This window comes from Ascaphus truei, chromosome 5 (assembly GCF_040206685.1).
Source record: "Ascaphus truei isolate aAscTru1 chromosome 5, aAscTru1.hap1, whole genome shotgun sequence".
Taxonomy (NCBI): domain Eukaryota; kingdom Metazoa; phylum Chordata; class Amphibia; order Anura; family Ascaphidae; genus Ascaphus; species Ascaphus truei.
This window is the reverse complement of record NC_134487.1, coordinates 308,292,366-308,305,755: the sequence shown is the minus strand read 5'-3', so window position 1 is coordinate 308,305,755 and position 13,390 is coordinate 308,292,366. Positions and strand designations below refer to the sequence as shown.

At 51.3% G+C, this 13,390-nt stretch overlaps 1 protein-coding gene across 1 annotated transcript; it reads left to right on the top strand.

The window, feature by feature from the left end:
* Positions 1-2,437: 2,437 nt before the first annotated feature.
* Positions 2,438-4,358, top strand: LOC142496326 (potassium voltage-gated channel subfamily A member 1-like). The gene has a single exon (XM_075603065.1). The coding sequence runs from the start codon at positions 2,726-2,728 to the stop codon at positions 4,151-4,153; it is 1,428 nt and encodes a 475-aa protein (XP_075459180.1). The 5' UTR covers positions 2,438-2,725; the 3' UTR covers positions 4,154-4,358.
* The last annotated feature ends 9,032 nt before the right edge of the window (positions 4,359-13,390 follow it).

Genomic DNA, 13,390 nt, shown 5'->3' with positions numbered 1-13,390 from the left:
GTTCAAGCAGGCGACTCAGATGGCTAATGAGTTCGTTCATTATGGCCCGTTCCTAGCTCTGCCGGCCTCCCCAGCAGACTTCCTCGTCCAGCGAGCCCTGCTGCCATCGGAAGCACCCAGGGCCTCTGCTCCTGTCTGGAGACCTGCTCCAGCTCCCGCCAGCTACTGATCATGGTTGGTGGAGTTTGCCCACGAGATGCAGTACTTGTTTGTGCAATTGAACGGGGCACCTCCAGCAAGATTGCCCGACTGCTCCCCCGTGCAGGTGTCACGTACCCCATTCCCACATCTGATCTCCTATGTGGGCTAGGCGCCGACATCGGAACTGTGCTACGAGTCCCAAACTGCCCCACAGATGACCCAGGATCCAGTCTATGAGACTCCGATGGGCACCGTCACCGGTGGGGCATACCACTTTGCCACAATCTGGATGGACCACAATTATCCCTGCTGGCAGTACCTTCTGCCCCAAAGCCTGAGACACCTATCTCTGTGGGAGATATTCGGGTGGCCAGGAGAACCGTTCCTGGGTATTAGCCCCTTAGGAGCTGTTCTGATTGGCCGTTTTGAAATTCCCATTCTACTGTAAGCACAACCCCGGGGGTTGTCCTTATTGCACAGTCACACCCCTCAGTACAGATTGGACCCGACAGGCGAGCCCTTGTGCTGTGATTGGTCCACACGCAGCATCTGCACTGTGGTTCGTCATGACCCTATATTCCATGCTTTCCTATGGAGATGGGGAAACTATGCAAAGGGGAGCTGATCTGAGCTCCAAAGACTGTCCATAATTTGGTGGGTAAGTTAAGGCTGTGCCGGAGAGCCCCCAGAACGAGGCTCGGTCCGAGCGGGAGATTTGAAAGTGCTTTTGTGTGAACTGCATCCCCAAGGTCTGGGAGACCTGAGACCCCTATGGATGTGGAAGTGCTCCTGGGTAAGCCTACTGAAGTGGTGCCCAGCCCCTATATAGCTGGATTCCCCCCGTAACCCCTGTTTTGGTGAGTTATTGCTCTGTTTCTGTATGGTGCTGTGTCTGCTGGGTCCGGCCAGAATAAATATCTTTTAATTGACTCCTTAGTCCTGTCTGGTGCCTTGATCCCAGTGAATTGTCCTGGCCTCCCGTGACAGGGAGGGGGGAGGGGGGGGGGACTCAGTGCAGAAGCAGTGGGGAGGGGAGGTCTCAGTGCAGGTGCAGCGGGGAGGGGGTTCTCACTGCAGGAGCACTGGGGAGGGGAGGTCTCAGTGCAGGAGCAGTGGGGAGGGGAGGTCTCAGTGCAGGAGCAGCGGGGAGGGGGACTCAGTGCAGAAATTGTGGGGAGGTGTGGGGGGTCTCAGTACAGGAGCACAGGGGGGTGGTCTCGGTGCAGGAGCACAGGGGGGGTGGTCTCAGTGCAGGAGCAGCGGGGATGGGGTTTTCACTGCAGGAGCACTGGGGAGGGGGGGTATTAGTGCAGGAGTAGTGGGGAGGGGGGTCTCAGTGCAGGAGAAATGGGGAGGGGGGCAGAGAGAGAGAGCAAGGGGGAGCGGGGGGCAGAGAGTGAGCATGGGGGCAGAGAGAGAGAGCAGGGGGGTATAGAGAGAGCAGGGGGGCAGAGAGAGCAGGGGGGGGGGCAGAGAGAGAGCAGGGGGCAGAGAGAGAGAGCAGGGGGGTGCAGAGAGAGAGAGCGGGGGGGGGGGGCAGAGAGAGCAGGGGGGGCAGAGAGAGAGCAGGGGGGGGCAGAGAGAGAGAGCAGGGGGGGCAGAGAGAGAGAGAGCAGGGGGGCAGAGAGAGCAGGGGGGCAGAGAGAGAGAGAGAGCAGGGGGGGCAGAGAGAGAGAGAGAGAGCAGGGGAGCAGAGAGAGAGAGGGCGGGGGGCAGAGAGAGAGAGGGCTGGGGCAGAGAGAAAGAGCAGGGGGTGGCAGAGAGAGAGAGAGAGAGCAGGGGGGGCAGAGAGAGAGAGAGCAGGGGGGCAGAGAGAGTAGGGGGGGCAGAGAGAGAGAGAGAGCAGGGGGGGGGCAGAGAGAGCAGGGGTGCAGAGAGAGAGCAGGGGGGGGGGCAGAGAGAGCAGGGGGGCAGAGAGAGCAGGGGGGCAGAGAGAGAGCAGGGGGCAGAGAGAGAGCAGGGGGGGGCAGAGAGAGAGCAGGGGGGCAGAGAGAGAGAGAGAGAGAGAGAGCAGGGGGGGGCAGAGAGAGAGAGGGCTGGGGGGCAGAGAGAAAGAGTAGGGGGTGGCAGAGAGAGAGAGCAGGGGGGGGCAGAAAGAGAGCAGGGGGCAGAGAGAGAGCAGGGGGGCAGAGAGAGCAGGGGGGGCAGAGAGAGAGCAGGGGGGGGGGGGCAGAGAGAGAGAGAGAGCAGAGGGGGTGGCAGAGAGAGAGCGAGAGAGAGAGCACAGAGGTGGCTGCTGCTTCTGGGACACGCCTCATGAGGAGGGGAGAGACTGGGGCTGCTTATATCACCGAGACTCACACTCTGTGACAGTCACTCCGGGATGAGACACACTCTGTGACAGTCACACCGGGACACAAGGAAGGACAAGATCCTGAAGGGACATTACTGCTAGGACCAGACAGATCCCGGGCGGCAGCAGCGGAGGAAGCCACAGACCAGTGTGTGACATGTGAGCGGTCAGTGCCTGGGAGTGGCTGCTGGCACATATATACTGTATACTGTGTGTGTATAGGAGAGCAGGAGGTCTCCCCCCGCCCCCCCAGGAGAAGGCAGGACCCCGGGGGCGCCTGGGGCTGGAGAAATGACCGTGGTCTCGGGGGGGTCCCTTGGTGCTCTGGGTCCGGAAGATTCTGACCCAGACAGGGCCCCCCAGGACTGCTGCGAGAGGGTGGTCATCAACATCTCCGGGCTCCGCTTCGAGACCCAGCTGAGGACACTGACCCGGTTCCCCAATACTCTGCTGGGGGACCCCGGGAGGAGGATGCGGTTTTTTGACCCCCTGAGGAACGAGTATTTCTTTGATCGGAACCGGCCCAGCTTCGATGCCATATTGTACTATTACCAGTCCGGGGGCCGGCTCCGGAGGCCGGTCAATGTGCCCCTGGACATCTTCTTGGAGGAGATGAAGTTCTACGAGCTGGGGGAGGAGGTGGTGGAGATACTCCGGGAGGATGAGGGCTTCATCAAGGAGGAGGAGCGCCCCTTGCCAGACAATGACTTCCAGCGCCAGGTCTGGCTCCTATTTGAGTTCCCGGAGAGCTCAGGACCTGCCAGGGGAATTGCCATAATCTCTGTCCTTATCATTCTTATCTCCATAGTCATCTTTTGCCTGGAGACCCTACCCGAGTTCAGAGAGGATGTCCGGTTGGCCGGGGAGCACCTTGAGGTCAATGGGACCCACACACTAAAGGGTAGCCCCTTCACTGACCCATTCTTCCTTACTGAGACCCTGTGCATCATCTGGTTCTCCTTTGAGCTCCTGGTCCGGTTCTTCGCCTGCCCAAGCAAGCCAGCTTTCTTCAAGAACATGATGAATGTCATTGACATTGTGGCCATCATCCCCTATTTCATCACCTTGGGGACCGAGTTGGCTGAGCAACAAGGCAACAATGGGCAGCAGGCGATGTCTCTGGCTATCCTGAGGGTCATCCGACTGGTCCGAGTCTTCAGGATATTCAAGCTGTCCAGGCACTCCAAGGGACTTCAGATATTGGGGCAGACTCTGCAGGCGAGTATGAGGGAGCTGGGGCTACTCATATTCTTCCTCTTCATCGGTGTGATTCTATTCTCCAGCGCAGTCTACTTTGCAGAGACAGATGACCCGGAATCTTTGTTTACCAGTATCCCAGATGCCTTCTGGTGGGCTGTGGTGTCCATGACCACCGTGGGCTATGGGGACATGTACCCTCTCACCATAGGGGGCAAAATAGTTGGTTCTCTGTGTGCCATTGCCGGTGTATTAACCATTGCCCTACCGGTACCTGTAATCGTTTCCAATTTTAACTATTTCTACCACAGGGAGACTGACCACGAAGAACAGTCACAATACACCCATGTGACATGTGGCCAGCAGCCATCTTCTTTTGGAGATCTAAAAAAGAGTGAAAGCAAAGAATCATTTAATAAATCGGACTTCATGGAATCAGAAGATTCAGGTGACAGGAAATATTCTCATTTCACCGCCACAAACCAACACAATGCCCCAGAAAAACCATTCAGTGAAGTATGACCTGCTGGTGAGATTGCAGGGAGTGTGACTACATGTATGGGCAATGTCCTTATCACAGACATGGGAGGTGCAGGAGGAGAGTGGGACACACACAGTCTGGATACCACTTTGCTGAAAAGAATCATGTTTTCCTGTGAATCATTCAGTCGCTTTTAAAGGTTATCATAAATATGTCCATTGTGAGAGAGACATGACATGTACAGACCACAGGTAACATTTGTTGCATTTTCACCAACATCTTGTTATAGGATCTACCCCACCCCCACCCCCCCCCCCCCCCCACCCCGCAGCAATGAAATGATTCCCTCCATAGAGCAGATATTTGCTCTGGGAGATCCCTACTGGATTGCTATGAGGGAAGAATCATTACACGTGGGTCAGTATTTCCCAATGGATATTTCCAGCAGTGCCCGCAGAGACTGGAATCATACTGTGGCACATGGGCTGGGTGCTATTAGCTGCCTGGGAAACATTTTTGCAACAGTGCAACGCTACATAACAACAGTGTGTTCTGTGAGGACGGAGACAAGCCACAGGCTAAATAACAGCTGTCCTGGGGAGGGGTGAAAAGCTCACGACACATTTCCCTTTCTCATATGCTCGGCTTGGTCCTGACTCCCATTTCTGCACATGGCTATTTAGGATCAGTTGCACAAATAAATAAGTACTTTTGGAAGACGACTGGAATAGTGATCAGAAAGCAGGCCAGGGCAGCTATGGGACGGATATTGGCGGGCATGAAGTTAAAGATTACGTTTTTCATAAACATTTGCAATATTTGCACATTTGATTTTGTTTACATCATTGCCATCACTGGCATTAACCCGTTGCTGCTAAAGATGCCTGTACAACACTTATCTCCCGCCGTGCAAGGGTTAATTCTGATTTATTTTTAATAGCCAAACATTCCAATCTGTAAGTGCCTCCTGATGCAAGGTAACCTGGTACATGTATCCAGCTCTTATGTACATATTGCATGCATGCTGCATTAAGATGCACAAGGAGTCACAGGGCTGAGCTATGGGAGAGTGATGCGCTCTTTGTATTGTGTGGATCACAAGGGGAAAGTATCCTGCAAATACTAATAGGAAATTGATTCAATTATTTTGCCATTGGCTTTATGAGGTCCATGTGTCACGTGAAACACTTTCCCCATGTGTCACGTGAAACACTTTCCCCATGTGTCACGTGAAACACTTTCCCCATGTGTCACGTGAAACACTTTCCCCATGTGTCACGTGAAACACTTTCCCCATGTGTCACGTGAAACACTTTCCCCATGTGTCACGTGAAACACTTTCCCCATGTGTTTTCTAAGATTCACAAGGCTCTGTTCAATATGCTGTGAAGCTGCCTTCCCACTTAATCCCATTCTTCTCAGTCTGGGAATCTTAATCCCATTCTTCCCAGGCTGGGAATCTTAATCCCATTCTTCCCAGTCTGGAGATTGTATTCCCATTCTTCCCAGACTGGAGATTGTAATCCCATTCTTCCCAGTCTGGAGATTGTAATCCCATTCTTCCCAGGCTGGGAATCTTAATCCCATTCTTCCCAGGCTGGAGACTGTAATCCCATTCTTCCCAGGCTGGAGATTGTAATCCCATTCTTCCCAGTCTGGAGATTGTAATCCCATTCTTCCCAGGCTGGAGATTGTAATCCCGTTCTTCCCAGGCTGGAGATTGTAATCCCATTCTTCCCAGGCTGGAGATTGTAATCCCATTCTTCCCAGGCTGGAGATTGTAATCCCATTCTTCCCAGGCTGGAGACCTTAATCCCATTCTTCCCAGTCTGGAGATTGTAATCCCATTCTTCCCAGTCTGAAGATTGTAATCCCATTCTTCCCAGTCTGGAGACCTTAATCCCATTCTTCCCAGTCTGGAGACCTTAATACCATTCTTCCCAGGCTGGAGACCTTAATCCCATACAGTTGAATAGTGCTGAACTCTTCCCCTGCGTAGGAATGATGCCATGCTCCATAGCATGTTGGATACTGGCCATAGTATCCAGCTCCTTTGAAAGTATGTTGACCTGTATGTGTCATGTTGTATTTAGGGGAGCGTGAGCAGGAACATTCTCTGCCAGGCCTGAGGGGTGTAACCTTCCTGGCAGAGAATCGGAACCAAATGTCAAAAACGTGATGAAAACCTTTTTACAATGTGCAGCATGTCCCTTACGTGTGCAGCATGTCCCTTACGTGTGCAGCATGTCCCTTACGTGTGCAGCATGTCCTTTGCGTGTGCAGCATGTCCCTTACGTGTGCAGCATGTCCCTTACGTGTGCAGCATGTCCCTTACATGTGCAGCATGTCCCTTACGTGTGCAGCAAGTCCCTTACGTGTGCAGCAAGTCCCTTACGTGTGCAGCATGTCCTTTACGTGTGCAGCATGTCCCTTACGTGTGCAGCAAGTCCTTTTCGTGTTCAGCATGTCCTTACGTGTGCAGCATGTCCTTACGTGTGCAGCATGTCCTTTCGTGTGCAGCATGTCCCTTACGTGTGCAGCATGTCCTTTACGTGTGCAGCATGTCCCTTACGTGTGCAGCATGTCCCTTGATGTGTGCAGCATGTCCTTTACGTGTGCAGCAAGTCCCTTACGTGTGCAGCAAGTCCCTTACGTGTGCAGCAAGTCTTTTACGTGTGCAGCTAGTCCCTTGTCGTGTGCAGCAAGTCGCTTACGTGTGCAGCATGTCCCTTACGTGTACAGCAAGTCCTTTACATGTGCAGCAAGTCCCTTGACGTGTGCAGCAAGTCCCATTACGTGTGCAGCATGTCCCTTACGTGTGCGGCATGCCCTATACGTGTGCGGCAAGTCCCTTACGTGTGCGGCATGCCCTATACGTGTGCGGCATGTCCTTTACGTGTGCAGCAAGTCCCTTGACGTGTGCAGCAAGTCCCATTACGTGTGCAGCAAGTCCCTTACGTGTGCGGCAAGTCCCTTACGTGTGCGGCATGTCCCTTGACATGTGCAGCAAGTCCTTTACGTGTGCAGCATGTCCCTTGATGTTGGCAGCATGTCCTTTACGTGTGTGGCAAGTCCCTTACGTGTGCGGCATGTTATTTACGTGTGCGGCATGTCCTTTACGTGTGCAACAAGTCCCTTGAGGTGTGCAGAAAGTCCCTTTACGTGTGCAGCAAGTCCCATTACGTGTGCAGCATGTCCCTTACGTGTGCGGCATGCCCTTTACGTGTGCAGCAAGTCCCTTGACGTGTGCAGCATGCCCTTTACGTGTGCAGCAAGTCCCTTGACGTGTGCAGCATGCCCTGTACGTGTGCAGCAAGTCCCTTATGTGTGCAGCAAGTTCCTTACGTGTGCAGCATGCCCTTTACGTGTGCAGAAAGTCCTATACGTGTGCGGCATGTCCTATACGTGTGCGGCAAGTCCTTTACACGTGCAGCATGTCCCTTACGTGTGCATCAAGTCCCTTACGTGTGCAGCATGCCCTTTACGTGTGCAGCAAGTCCCTTTACGTGTGCAGCAAGTCCCTTACGTGTGCGGCATGTTATTTACGTGTGCGGCATGTCCTTTACGTATGCAGCAAGTCTTTTACGTGTGCAGCAAGTCTTTTATGTGTGCAGCATGTCACTTGACGTGTGCAGCAAGTCCCTTGACGTGTGCAGCAAATGGTCTTGATGACATGATAACATTGCATGTTTGTGGGGCACCTTGATACATTCACCAACATGTGTAGCACTTTCACTTCAGATTTAACCCCTTCACTGCTGCAATGTGTCACTGGCGGCCCTCTGGCAGTGCAGAGGTTAAGGAAGTTCGGTCAGGTCCTGGAAGGGGGACTACACCCCAAAAATGAATTTCTTTCAATGTTGTCATTTCTAGCACCCTATGATGGGATCTAAGGCAGGGGAAGGGTTAACATAACTTCTCTCTGTCCTCAGAGGACACAAAGTTACAGGTCCATATCCACAAGGTGGTGCTAAATAATAGGGCAGCTTGCACACGCTTAGCACCGCTCAGTAATACGGCCCTGTAAATTGCCGAGCAGCATAGATAGCGCTAACACCCGGGACTCATTCATGCTACAGCAAATAAACTTAGTATCAAAGAAAAACACAATGCTCACATCACACACTCTCCTGCTTTCCCTACACAATGCTCACATCACACACTCTCCTGCTTTCCCTACACAATGCTCACATCACACACTCTCCTGCTTTCCCTACACAATGTTCACATCACACACTCTCCTGCTTTCCCTACACAATGCTCACATCACACACTCTCCTGCTTTCCCTACACAATGTTCACATCGCACACTCTCCTGCTTTCCCTACACAATGCTCACATCACACACTCTCCTGCTTTCCCTACACAATGCTCACATCACACACTCTCCTGCTTTCCCTACACAATGCTCACATCGCACACTCTCCTGCTTTCCCTACACAATGCTCACATCACACACTCTCCTGCTTTCCCTACACAATGTTCACATCGCACACTCTCCTGCTTTCCCTACACAATGCTCACATCACACACTCTCCTGCTTTCCCTACACAATGCTCACATCACACACTCTCCTGCTTTCCCTACACAATGCTCACATCGCACACTCTCCTGCTTTCCCTACACAATGCTCACATCACACACTCTCCTGCTTTCCCTACACAATGCTCACATCACACACTCTCCTGCTTTCCCTACACAATGCTCACATCACACACTCTCCTGCTTTCCCTACACAATGCTCACATCGCACACTCTCCTGCTTTCCCTACACAATGCTCACATCGCACACTCTCCTGCTTTCCCTACACAATGTTCACATCGCACACTCTCCTGCTTTCCCTACACAATGCTCACATCGCACACTCTCCTGCTTTCCCTACACAATGCTCACATCGCAAACTCTCCTGCTTTCCCTACACAATGTTCACATCACACACTCTCCTGCTTTCCCTACACAATGCTCACATCACACACTCTCCTGCTTTCCCTACACAATGCTCACATCACACACTCTCCTGCTTTCCCTACACAATGCTCACATCACACACTCTCCTGCTTTCCCTACACAATGCTCACATCACACACTCTCCTGCTTTCCCTACACAATGCTCACATCACACACTCTCCTGCTTTCCCTACACAATGCTCACATCACACACTCTCCTGCTTTCCCTACACAATGTTCATATCACACACTCTCTGCTCACATCACACACTCTCCTGCTTTCCCTACACAATGCTCACATCGCACACTCTCCTGCTTTCCCTACACAATGCTCACATCACACACTCTCCTGCTTTCCCTACACAATGCTCACATCGCACACTCTCCTGCTTTCCCTACACAATGTTCACATCACACACTCTCCTGCTTTCCCTACACAATGCTCACATCACACACTCTCCTGCTTTCCCTACACAATGCTCACATCACACACTCTCCTGCTTTCCCTACACAATGCTCACATCACACACTCTCCTGCTTTCCCTACACAATGCTCACATCACACACTCTCCTGCTTTCCCTACACAATGTTCACATCGCACACTCTCCTGCTTTCCCTACACAATGCTCACATCACACACTCTCCTGCTTTCCCTACACAATGCTCACATCGCACACTCTCCTGCTTTCCCTACACAATGTTCACATCACACACATTCCTGCTTTCCCTACACAATGTTCACATCGCACACTCTCCTGCTTTCCCTACACAATGTTCACATCGCACACTCTCCTGCTTTCCCTACACAATGTTCACATCGCACACTCTCCTGCTTTCCCTACACAATGTTCACATCGCACACTCTCCTGCTTTCCCTACACAATGCTCACATCACACACTCTCCTGCTTTCCCTACACAATGTTCACATCACACACTCTCCTGCTTTCCCTACACAATGCTCACATCACACACTCTCCTGCTTTCCCTACACAATGCTCACATCGCACACTCTCCTGCTTTCCCTACACAATGCTCACATCACACACTCTCCTGCTTTCCCTACACAATGCTCACATCGCACACTCTCCTGCTTTCCCTACACAATGTTCACATCACACACTCTCCTGCTTTCCCTACACAATGCTCACATCGCACACTCTCCTGCTTTCCCTACACAATGCTCACATCACACACTCTCCTGCTTTCCCTACACAATGCTCACATCGCACACTCTCCTGCTTTCCCTACACAATGTTCACATCACACACTCTCCTGCTTTCCCTACACAATGCTCACATCGCACACTCTCCTGCTTTCCCTACACAATGCTCACATCACACACTCTCCTGCTTTCCCTACACAATGTTCACATCGCACACTCTCCTGCTTTCCCTACACAATGCTCACATCACACACTCTCCTGCTTTCCCTACACAATGCTCACATCACACACTCTCCTGCTTTCCCTACACAATGCTCACATCACACACTCTCCTGCTTTCCCTACACAAAGTTCACATCACACACTCTCCTGCTTTCCCTACACAATGCTCACATCACACACTCTCCTGCTTTCCCTACACAATGCTCACATCACACACTCTCCTGCTTTCCCTACACAATGCTCACATCACACACTCTCCTGCTTTCCCTACACAATGCTCACATCACACACTCTCCTGCTTTCCCTACACAATGCTCACATCACATACTCTCCTGCTTTCCCTACACAATGTTCACATCACACACTCTCCTGCTTTCCCTACACAACGCTCACATCACACACTCTCCTGCTTTCCCTACACAATGCTCACATCACACACTCTCCTGCTTTCCCTACACAATGTTCACATCACACACTCTCCTGCTTTCCCTACACAATGTTCACATCACACACTCTCCTGCTTTCCCTACACAATGTTCACATCACACACTCTCCTGCTTTCCCTACACAATGCTCACATCGCACACTCTCCTGCTTTCCCTACACAATGTTCACATCGCACACTCTCCTGCTTTCCCTACACAATGCTCACATCACACACTCTCCTGCTTTCCCTACACAATGCTCACATCGCACACTCTCCTGCTTTCCCTACACAATGTTCACATCACACACTCTCCTGCTTTCCCTACACAATGTTCACATCACACACTCTCCTGCTTTCCCTACACAATGCTCACATCACACACTCTCCTGCTTTCCCTACACAATGCTCACATCACACACTCTCCTGCTTTCCCTACACAATGTTCACATCGCACACTCTCCTGCTTTCCTACACAATGCTCACATCACACACTCTCCTGCTTTCCCTACACAATGCTCACATCGCACACTCTCCTGCTTTCCCTACACAATGTTCACATCACACACTCTCCTGCTTTCCCTACACAATGTTCACATCGCACACTCTCCTGCTTTCCCTACACAATGTTCACATCGCACACTCTCCTGCTTTCCCTACACAATGTTCACATCGCACACTCTCCTGCTTTCCCTACACAATGTTCACATCGCACACTCTCCTGCTTTCCCTACACAATGCTCACATCACACACTCTCCTGCTTTCCCTACACAATGTTCACATCACACACTCTCCTGCTTTCCCTACACAATGCTCACATCACACACTCTCCTGCTTTCCCTACACAATGCTCACATCACACACTCTCCTGCTTTCCCTACACAATGCTCACATCACACACTCTCCTGCTTTCCCTACACAATGTTCACATCACACACTCTCCTGCTTTCCATATACAATGCTCACATCACACACTCTCCTGCTTTCCCTACACAATGTTCACATCACACACTCTCCTGCTTTCCCTACACAATGCTCACACCACACACTCTCCTGCTTTCCCTACACAATGCTCACATCACACACTCTCCTGCTTTCCCTACACAATGTTCACATCACACACTCTCCTGCTTTCCCTACACAATGCTCACATCACACACTCTCCTGCTTTCCCTACACAATGTTCACATCACACACTCTCCTGCTTTCCCTACACAATGTTCACATCACACACTCTCCTGCTTTCCCTACACAATGTTCACATCACACACTCTCCTGCTTTCCCTACACAATGTTCACATCACACACTCTCCTGCTTTCCCTACACAATGTTCACATCACACACTCTCCTGCTTTCCCTACACAATGCTCACATCACACACTCTCCTGCTTTCCCTACACAATGCTCACATCACACACTCTCCTGCTTTCCCTACACAATGCTCACATCACACACTCTCCTGCTTTCCCTACACAATGTTCACATCACACACTCTCCTGCTTTCCCTACACAATGCTCACATCACACACTCTCCTGCTTTCCCTACACAATGCTCACATCACACACTCTCCTGCTTTCCCTACACAATGTTCACATCACACACTCTCCTGCTTTCCCTATACAATGCTCACATCACACACTCTCCTGCTTTCCCTACACAATGCTCACATTACACACTCTCCTGCTTTCCCTACACAATGCTCACATCACACACTCTCCTGCTTTCCCTACACAATGCTCACATCACACACTCTCCTGCTTTCCCTACACAGTGTTCATATCACACACTCTCCTGCTTTCCCTACACAGTGTTCATATCACACACTCTCCTGCTTTCCCTACACAATGCTCACATCACACACTCTCCTGCTTTCCCTAAGTGGTCAATCTCACAGTATTGTCATACACTGGCGACACACTTTATTCGAGCTCGGCTAGTCCCACGAATTCGGGTATACCCGGGTGTATTGAGGTTTGTGACTGTTTTCTGCCCGAGTATATTGGGTTATTTTCCAGGCAGTGATTGAAGCATTTTATTCCCACTGGCTGCAATACTGCACAGTATATATATATATACTGCATTACAATTCATGAATTTATGCCATCTGGTAGACACGCGAAGCATTGCAGCCTATTAAAATCCTAATCATTATCATTTAACAGATCAGCCGCCCATCAGCCAGGCATGAACCCAGGCTGGGAAGGCAAACGCAACGGGGCTTGTCAGAGGTGAGGAGCGGCGCATTCCATGTATCTGCCAGGTACATACTGGGTATTTGCTTGAATAAAGTGTGTCGGTGCAGTAAATGGCAGCTGGACAATACAGATATACATGGCAGCTGGACAGTACAGATATACATGGCAGCACACAGAAGGAAACCAGGAAAGTAAGAACTTATCGTAGCTATGTGATTGATATGTAGCAGTGAAGGCAGTTGTGGTAGTTCCCCCGCGTCACATGGACGCCACATGGGCCAATGGGAAGCAACAAGGGATGACGTTGATTCTTCCTTGGAGC